The 10,517-nt window shown below is 44.9% G+C and overlaps 1 protein-coding gene across 1 annotated transcript; it reads right to left on the reverse strand.

The window, feature by feature from the left end:
• Nucleotides 1–433: 433 nt before the first annotated feature.
• PHOX2B (paired like homeobox 2B) lies at nt 434–10,196 on the reverse strand (the record flags this gene model as incomplete). Its single annotated transcript, XM_081960335.1, has 3 exons — nt 434–889; nt 7,668–7,855; nt 9,956–10,196. 3 exons carry the CDS (start codon nt 10,194–10,196, stop codon nt 446–448), a joined length of 873 nt encoding a protein of 290 aa, XP_081816461.1. The 3' UTR covers nt 434–445.
• Between the last annotated feature and the right edge of the window lie 321 nt (nt 10,197–10,517).

Below are 10,517 nucleotides of genomic sequence, written 5' to 3' on the forward strand. Positions count from 1 at the left end.
AAACGTCTGCAAGGGAACCCCCCAGCTCAGAGAGCGCCCAGGACCCCACGGAATTAATCCCGCATCCCCCATGCGTGCGAAGGGAAACGTCTCCATGCATGGCCAAGCCACTGGGCCACTAGATGTGCGTCCCCTCCCCCTGGGGGATGGTGGTCAATGGAGCCCTTGGCTTGCAGGAAGGAGAAACGGCCCTGTTGGGCAGAGGAGGGGGGAGTTGTGGGGAGCTGGTGGGGGCAGGGAGTTACTTTGCAAGATTTGGGGGAGTCTTGTGGCTTTCCGTTTTTGCAAACCGAGTGATGGGGAGCCAATGGGGGGGGAAGCCGGGGGGGGCGCTCCCACGGACCCCGAGGGCCACGCGTGGCCTGGGACGCGGGTCCCGGAGAAGCGCCCAACCTAGCTGGAGTGGGGGGAGGCAGGGGGGGAGGCTGGCCCCTCCGCCCACCCCTCAAAACATGCCGCCCTTCACCAAGGTGCCTTTGGTGCCGTTGGGTCTCTGCAAAGAGGAGAGGACGCTGGCAAAGGGCCCGCCTAAGGAATCTGGGATGGAGGCGATGGAGCCCGGTCCCCCAGCCCAGCCCTGCCCGGGACCCGCTGCGGCTAAGCCAGGGGGCGCCGCGCCCTTGTTCCCCTCCGGTCCCGGACCGCCGGCTCCACCGCTGCCTTGAGCCCCCGCGGGGCTGGGACCGCCGCCTCCGCAGCTGGGCGCCGGGTTAGGGTTGGGACCCGGACCGCCGGTACTGTCCGGGTCGGTGCTCTTGGCTTCTTTACTCTCGTCGTCCCGGGACGGGTCGGATTTCTTGCCCGACGAGCCGTTCTTGGCCGCCGCCGCCGCCGCCGCTGCCGCCCGTTCCTGCTTGCGGAATTTGGCCCGCCGGTTCTGGAACCAGACCTGGGACGAGAGAGAAAGAAAGAAAGGAGAGAGAGAGAGAGAGAGAGAAGAAAGAAAGAAAGAAAGAAGAAACAGAAACAAAGAAAAGAAAGAGAGAGAAAGAAGAAAGAAGAAAGAGAAAGAAAGAAAGAATGAGAGAGAGAGAGAGAAAGGAAAGAAAGAAAGAAAAGAGCGTCGGCCCGGTTAAATCCAGACGAACCCCTCGATCCGGCTTCCCATCCCCGTCCCCGACCCGCTTCGGGTTTCTCCCTGCCCATCGGGAAAAAGCAAAGAAGGCCTGTCGGACGCCCCGTTCCGACAACTCCCTTTCTTCCGAGTTCTGACGCGCGTGCGATGCGAGGCTGGAAAAGCGCTTTTTGCTCACTGATCGGTTCTGGGTTTTTTTTTTTTAAGAGGCTTCGCTCTCTTGCCTTTCTCAGGGATTTATTCGGCTTTTGATCTTCGTTTCATCCATAAATGTAAGAAATTGATTTGAATTTCGATTCGAATCAGAGTGGCAAGAGTCCAGACGAACCTTTTCCCATTGATATAAACCGGATCTTTCCACTCCCCCGCGCCCCCGCCAGCTAAGTTTATCCTAGATGGTTAGGAGAGTGAGTGAGTGAGTGAGTGAGTGAGTGAGTGAGTGAGAGAGAGAGAGAGAGAGAGAGAGAGAGAGAGAGAGAGAGAGAGAGAGAGAGAGAGAGAGTTCCCAGTTTAACTAACGTTTAACCCTATTCTGTTTCTATGTCGTTCAGTTCCGTTCCTGTTCTCTTCTCTTCTCTTCTACCCTACCCGACCCGACCCTACCCTACCCTACCCTATTCCTATTCCTATTCCTATTCCTATTCCTATTTATTCTGTTATTTCTGTTCTATTATTTCTATCCTAGTCCCAATAGATTTTCTCAACCAGACTCGGAAGTCTAAAACAATTCCCTAGATTCACGGGTGTTTTTGAACGAAATCGGAACGAGATTTGAAGGAATTGCAGATGCAGCCGAAGAGGTCAGAGGTCGGGGGGTTGGTTTAAAAGCTTTATTTAACCATCACCGACCCCTTCCCCCAAATCACCTTGAGAAGGAGACAAAGAGATTTTTTTTAAAAAAAAAAAAGGGAGGGGAAAATATCACTGCGCTAAAACCAATCAATAAATAAAGGAGATAATTGAGTCCTTCTTAGTCACAAAATTTCTTTATGAGTGCAAATGCCTCCTTTACAAAGATGACATGCTATGTTTTGCCTAGGAAAAAGGTCAATGATCGTTTCTTTGGTTTCCTGGAGGAAAAAGCTCCCCGAACATCGATGAATTCAAATTACGCCAGCTTAGATCTGTCCCTAAATAAAACTACCTCCAATTTATTGATTTAGATGTTTTTTTAAAAAAAATCCCACTTTTATTATTTTTATAAATAACTCACAGCAGCAAATTATACCCAATGCTCCATCCTCCACCTCCTCCTCTTCACCCCACGACCACACCCCTGTGGGATGGGGTGGGGGCGGGAATGAAAGGCTGGCCCCCAACTCACCCCACTTTTACTTAACCTATTTCTCTGTCACTGTTGGAATGTTTTTTTCTGGAAGGTTTATAGGCATTTATGGAAGCAAAACGAAGTACAATGGATATATGCCAAAGGTGCTTGCCCCCCGCCCCCCCCCCGTCCCCCCAAGAGGCAACTGAAACTTTATGGGTTTTTCTTTGAAGATGTTTTGCTTCTTATCCAAGAAGCTTTCTTAGCATCTATAGGACAATCATGACCGCAATGATAAGAGAATCATAGTAGCAACATTTCTTCTTTTGGCTTCTTGACATGACCTATTTTTTTTTGGGGGGGGGGGGGAGGGAATCTCCTGCCACTGCCCCATTGAAATACGATGGGCAGCTTTCTAATTTGGGTCATGAAACAAGAAAACAAGCACGCTCAGAGAGCATCAAGGACTCCTCAAGTCAACCCTAAAAGGTAAAGGTTCCCCTCGCACACATGTGCTAGTCGTTCCTGACTCTAGGGGGCGGTGCTCATCTCCATTTCAAAGCTGAAGAGCCAGCGCTGTCCAAAGGCATCTCCGTGGTCATGTGGACGGCATATTACCTTCCCACCAAAGGTGGCCCCTATTTTTCTACTTGCATTTTTTTACGTGCTTTTGAACTGCTAGGTTGGCAGAAGCTGGGACACGTAACAGGAGCTCACTCCATTACGTGGCACTAGGGATTCAAACTGCTGACAAGCTCACGGTCTTAGCCACTGAGCCACCTATCAAGTCAACCCTAAGTTGTAAATATATATTTTTTGATTAGTAAATACTATCCGGTTAGGATTTTTAAAAACTCGGCCAATGATGACTGAAAAAAAGATGTTGAGACTCTAGAAAGAGTGCAGAGAAGAGCAACAAAGGTGATTAGGGGATTGGAGGCTAAAACATACAATAGACGGTTGCAGGAACTGGGCATGGCTAGTCTAGGGAAGAGAAGGACCAGGGGAGACAGGATAGCAATCTTCCAATATTTGAGGGTCTGCCACAGAGAGGAGGGGGACAAGCTATTTTCCAAAGCCCCTGAAGGCAGACAAGGAATAATGGATGGAAGGAGAAATTCAATCTGGAAATAAGGAGAAATTTTCCTACAGGGAGAAAAATCAACCCATGGAACAGAAGTTGCCTTCGGAAGTTGTGGGAGCTTCATCACTGGAGGCTTTCAAGAAGAGACTGGATTGACATCAGTCAGAAATGTTGTAGGGTCTCCTGCTTGGGCAGGGGGTTGGACTAGATGACCTCCAAGGTCCCTTCCAACTCTGTTTATCTACCTACCTACTTACCTGCTTACCTACCTACCTACCTATCTATCGCCCAGTCCTTACCTGCTTACCTACCTACCTATCTATCGCCCAGTCCGTTAATCAGAAAGGTTGATCTCTAATAGACACTTGACCTAAAGTCACCAAGGTTGAGAAACACTGCCTTAGCATCTGTTAAGTCACCGTGAGAGGGGGCAGCTTTCAATAGCTCCTTTAGTGACCATTCAAAGTTACAACAGGTGTATTGCAGCGACCCCGTGATCAGGTGTTCCCACTTGCTGTGTCCCACAGTGACGGGATTTTCTTTGGCCACCTCCTGATGAGCAAAGTCAAGGGGGAAGGCAGATCCGTTCTGTGATTTCCTGGTTAAATGGACCGATCTTGTCTGATCTTTGCATAAGGAGGAAACATATGCAGCTCCAGGTGGAAATGAATTTGGGTAGCATTTAGGGTGTAAAAAAACCAAGTGTAGGCAGGATTTAGCAGCTGAAAATATCCATTTTAAAATCTATTTGAATATGAAATATATATGAAATATAATATATATATATATATATATATATATATATATATATATATATATATATATATATATATATATATATATATATATATATATATATATATATATATATATATATATATATATATATATATATTAAAAAATAGAGTGTAAAAAAATCAAGCATAGGCAGGATATAGCAGCTGAAAAGAGCCATTTTAAATCTATTTGAATATAAAATATATATAAAATATATATGGTATAAAAAAACAAGCATAGGCAGGATTTAGCAGCTGAAAAGACCCATCTTTTTATCTACTTGACTATAAAATATATATTAAATATATAACATGTAGTTTTTTTAAAAGATAGGATGTAAAAAAACCAAGCGTAGGCAGGATTTAGCAGCTGAAAAGACCCATCTTTTTAAAAAAATCTAATTGAATATAAAATATAGTATATTATATTATAGTATATTATAGTATAGTATAGTATAGTATAGTATTGTATTGTATTGTATTGTAATATTATATTATATTATATTATATTATATTATATTATTATATTATATTATATTATATTATATTATATTATATTATTATATTATATTATATTATATTATATTATATTATATTATTATATTATATTATATTATATTATATTATATTATATTATATTATATTATAATATATAATATGTTTTTGTAGATTTTCATAGATAGATATGTATGTATGTATGTATGTATGTATGTATGTATAGATATATATTTAAAACCCTGCATATTGAATTTACAATTAAATTAGAATGCTGGGCTGAGACATCCGGGTCCTTTGCAAAGATGCGCAAGAGCGTTTTTAATTCAGAGAAGTCAATTGAAAACGAAAATCAAGAATAAATTTGTCTCTCTATCCAATATACCGGATGGCCTGCTTCTCTTTTAAGTCCTTTCCTATTTTTGAATATCCAAATTGCTCCTTAAGAAGAGAGTGACATCTCAACCCAACCAGATGACAAGAGTCTTGAAGTCACGAATGGGATTAAAAACAATCGCGGGTTTGCAATTGATGCTCCCGAAATATTGAGGTCAGCCCTATCCAGAAAGACGCCCCTGCACTGTTTATAATTTTATCCCGGCATCCACAAAAACAGGATATGCTCTAAAATAAATCGAGAGAGAATGGCTTTTTTTTTTGTCACTGAGGTGAAGCGGAGTGGTAGCTTTTGCAAAATCATTTGCCTTGAATTCAATTGGCAGCATCTGGAATTTCCTCTCCCCCAAAGTTAGCTTTTCCTTGAGTGGGAAATCAAAAGCCCCCTTAATATATTGGGGAAGAGGGGGAAGACAACTTGACAAAACAAAATTCTGTATTGTTGTAGAAGACATCAAAGCAGAGCCAGCCGAACAAATGGGTTTAAAACTAGTTTTTATCCTTAGGCTGACAGACTAAACCACAACCACAATCACTCCATGCACACACAGAAACGTGTGACTAGTTTTTCCTTTCCTTTCCTTTCCTTTCCTTTCCTTTCCTTTCCTTTCCTTCCTTCCTTCCTTCCTCTTTCCTACCTTCCTCCTTTCTTTCTTTCTTTCTTTCTTTCCTTCCTTCCTTCCCAGCTTCCTACCTTCCTTCCTTCCTCTTTCCTTCCTTCCTTCCTCCTTTCTTTCTTTCTTTCTTTCCTTCCTTCCTTCCTTCCTTCTCAGCTTCCTTCCTTCCTTCCTTCCTTCCTTTCCCTTAATTACTTGCATAGGGATTAGTCTTTATACTATTTATGTTGTTTGTATTTGTTGTCATGCATTTGCACCAGTGAGGCTAAAACCAATTTTGTTGTGTACCTGATGTAGAAGGACATCATTAGGCCTGGATAACCTTCAACTCCACCGTCTACATTCCAACCTGACCTTAGTGCTCAAGATAATCTGCCATAACATTCTACCTGCTAATGACGACTTTTACTCCAACTGCAACAATACAATAGATACAAACTAGATGCAATCCGTCCTGATCTTGATTGCAGGAAAAACGATTTCAGCAATAGTGTAGTAAGTGTGTGGAAGACCCTACCAATACCTGATCCTGTTGTTAGGTCCTCTAACCCCCATACCTTTTACCTTAAGCTGTCTCCCGTGGACCTTACGCATTTCTTCAGAGGTCCCTAAGGGGCGTGCATAAGCGGAGCAGCAACCCTACCGTCCCTGTCCTACTGTCCCATTTTTTACTCTTTGTATGTGTTTATGGCTATGTTTTGCTTATTTATATCCATTTATCCGTGCCATTTTTTTCAATACATTTTCATACTTGTTTCCTTGTACTTGTTGACATACATACATACATACATACATACATACATACATACATATATATGTATTTGTGTTACAACCCCTGGTATGCCTAAATATGGGAGGAAGGTCACTACTCCCTCTTTCTGTCCTTCGGCTTATCACAGAAAACCATGCAGGCAGAAAAACATATTTTTATTTTTAATGTTGCCTTTTTATATTTGTGTTGTATTTGTACTGATAAATAGATCTATACTAGTCTCCCTTTATTTATTTATCAGTACAAATATAACATATATATATATATATATATATATATATATATATATATATATATATATATATATATATATATATATATATATATATATATATATATATATATATATATATATATAAATTATAGATCTAAATCTTATATAAAAATCTTATTTTTAAGAAAAAAACTGGCTTAATGGCTGAAATTGTAACTCTCAGCTAAATGTGTGTGTGTGTATGTGTATATATATATATATATATATGTGTGTGTGTGTGTGTGTGTGTGTGTGTGTGTTTGTGTGTTTGTGTTACAACCCCTGGTATGACCAAATACAACAGCACAAATACAACATATATATATATATATATATATATATATATATATATATATATGTATGTATGTATGTATGTATGTATGTATGTATGTATGTATGTATGTATGTATGTATGTAAAGGTAAGATTAAAAAATAGATTAAAAATGATGTAACTATTAAATAGGATGACAGAAAGGTTGGGCCCAGATGACATACTGTAAGATTAATGGTATATAATAATAAATATTAAGATACATACATACATACATACATACATCTTTAGCTTTTGTTTTAAAAAGTTTTTTTACAATTTTTCCATAACCACTCTTATATCATTAATCTTACAGTGTGCCATCTGCTTACAACCTTTGTGTCATCATATTTAACAGTTACACCATTCTTAATCTATTTTTTAATCTTACCTTTCCCTTTGCATGTCAATTGCCCTTTAATTCAAGTCCTCCCCTATCATTCCGCGTTCCTTTCCAAATGCCTCTCTTTAGCTGAAAGCCTGTTGGGTGCGTCTCGCTGCGGCCCTTCCGTTCACGCGCGAGCTCCCCCCCCCACACGCCCTGGCCCCCCAACCCTAGACGGTGCGACACCCACCCCACCCCCCCGAGACACGTGAGGGCTTGCCCGGCTTCTCCCCTACCTGTACTCGGGCTTCGGTGAGGTCGATCTTCAAGGCCAGCTCCTCACGCGTGTAGATGTCGGGGTAGTGGGTTTCAGCGAAGACCCTCTCCAGTTCTTTCAACTGGGCGCTGGTGAAAGTGGTGCGAATCCTGCGCTGTTTCCGCTTCTCGTTCAGGCCGCCGTGGTCGGTGAAGAGCTTGTAAGGGACTGGAAGAGAAGGAGAGAGACACGCACCGCTTTAAAGGCCCTGCCGTTAGTTCAAACCCCGCTGCCCTTTTTTTGGTGCGCACGGGAACGCAAAGACAGAATTCACACGTGTGAGTTCTGTCTTTTCGTTCTCCCGTGCATGCACACGTGTGAATTCTGTCTTTTCGTTCTCCCGTGCATGCACGCGTGTGAATTCTGTCTTTTCGTTCTCCCGTGCATGCACACGTGTGAATTCTGTCTTTTCGTTCTCCCGTGCATGCACACGTGTGAATTCTGGCTTTTCGTTCTCCCGTGCATGCACAGGTGTGAATTCTGTCTTTTCGTTCTCCCGTGCATGCACACGTGTGAATTCTGTCTTTTCGTTCTCCCGTGCATGCACACGTGTGAATTCTGGCTTTTCGTTCTCCCCTGCGCACCAAAAAAGGGGCAGCGGGGTTTGAACTAAAGACGAGGGAGGCGTTTTGGTGCTTGGGGGCTCTGGACTCGGGGTGGGAAGTCCCCTTTTTATTTCCCGGGAAAAGGGACGGCGCGCATCCGCCCCCCTCCCAAATTGGACAAAATGCGCGCAAAGGATGGAGCAAAGGCGGATCCACGCGCGATACCCTTCTCCCTTTTTTCCCTTCGTTCGTCTTCTTCACGTCAATTCACCTTAAGCATGAAAGAGGCGGCGATTTTCATAATTTGATTATACGGAACGCAGGGCGGGCATCTCCACACAGCACCCCCAAAAAGTTAAAGCTTGCTTCGATTAGTCTACGGGATAGATGGATGGATGGGTGGTGGACGGACGGACGGACGGACGGACAGACTGATAAGTGGGTGGGTGGGTGGGTGGTGGATGGATGGATGGACGGACGGATGGATGGATGGACAGATAAATAGATGGATGGATAAATATATAATGTTAATTTTTGCCTATTGCGCTGATCAAAAACAGGAGGAAGAGAGGGGGGGACAGGACCGCCCCGCCTTTGCTAAGATGAGGCATAAAATTGTGCAAATGCCCCCTCTCCTCCCCCCTCCACCGCTTTTCCAAAGCCCGCTTTTGACAGCGATTCTTCCGCGGGGGCCGAAAAGCTGAGAAGCCAGCCGCGCGAAAGATTCGCTTCTCCGACTTGGCGTTTAGACCAGAACGCTGCGTTCTTTTTCCAAACCCGAAGCCAAAATGTTGCGGCTCTGTTGCCCGGCCAGGCCGAGGAAGCGGCTCATCCCTCGGAAGGGAACGAAGCGGGAGAGAGCGAGGCCCAGAGCTGGTCCGAGGCGGCAATCCCAGCGCTTGGTTTTGGATTCGGCGCATCCTTCCGGGAAGAGCTGCTGAAAATCAGGGGTAATCCGGATCAAGGCTCTACAAACGTCGTTGCCTCGTTTTCTGCCGGCCTTGCTGTGGGGAATGGGGGGTGCTTCCAAGCGAGCGAGGAGGAAGAGGAAGGAGAAGGAGAAGGAGAAGAAGGAGAGGAGGAGGAGGAGGAGAATTCTTAATTGGCCAAGTGTGATTGAACACGCAAGGAAGAAGAAGAAGAAGAAGAAGAAGAAGAAGAAGAAGAAGAAGAAGAAGAAGAAGAAGAAGAAGAAGAAGAAGAAGAAGAAGAAGAAGAAGAAGAAGAAGAAGAAGAAGAAGAAATAATAGTATTAGTAGTAGCAGTAGTTTTGGCGAGGGCGAGAAAGCCGCTGGTGTCAGTAATCACCCTCTACTACAGCCTTATCTAATTATTCCCCTCTCGCTTTTCAGTCCCCGTCGCAAAATAAATAAATTATGCCGATCATTTTGGCAGCTTAAGATAATTTTGTTGGCGGTTTCGGGTGTGACTTCGGATAGTGTAACTGTGTAAGTGAATTACAGCCGCCGCCCCCCCTTTCCTCCCCACCCACCCCTCCTTCTTCCCTTCCCTTCTCTACCTCTCCTCTCTCCTCTCTCCTTTCCCCGCGATCGCTCCTAACGTGATAAATCCTTTCATTTGGGTAAGCAAATTTGGTTTGGCTTAAAGACTCGAAAGCCCGATGTTTTCCAAATGCAATCAAGGCGCGCGGTTGTAAGCCGCAGGTTTTCCTGCTTGCCTTCCTCCCTCCCTCCCTCCCTCCCCAGCTAGGCGGAGGTCTTACCTGCCGCGTAGGGGCTGCTCTGGTGGTCCCTAAGGCTGCCCAGGCTGCAGGATCCGGGCGTGAGCGACGGGCAGCCCGAGGTGGCGCCGAAAGTGGTCCGGATGGGGTTATACTGGAAGCCGCTGGCTTGGCTGCAGGAGCTGAAATCCGCGTAAGCCGAAGCCAAGGTGGACGTGTCCATGCCGGCCATGCACGACTCGTAGGCGGAGGAATTGAGGTAGGAATATTCCATTTTATACATTGGAAAATGCTCCAGCTGGCCCAGCCGAGGGGGTCAGAGGAGGGCTGGGGACGCGGGAGTGGGCGCTTGCCTGCCTGCCTGCCTGCCTGCCTGCCTGCCTGGCCGAGGCCGGGGTTTTGGGGGGCCGGGGGAGGGAGAGAGATGCTCACCGCTCGGCTCTCGCTTCCAGAGTGGCCTCCCTGCTAGCAGCCGAGCCTGGTTTTATGAAAAAAGGGCTGCGAGGAGCTGCCTTGCCTTGAGGTCTCTAGAGCATATAGTTCCCATAATAAAAAACTTGGCTCTTTCCTCTTGGACAATAGCGAAGCGGTGGGTCTGAAGGCT

This window comes from Natrix helvetica (genome assembly GCF_964273705.1).
Source record: "Natrix helvetica genome assembly, chromosome: 7".
NCBI lineage: Eukaryota > Metazoa > Chordata > Lepidosauria > Squamata > Natricidae > Natrix > Natrix helvetica.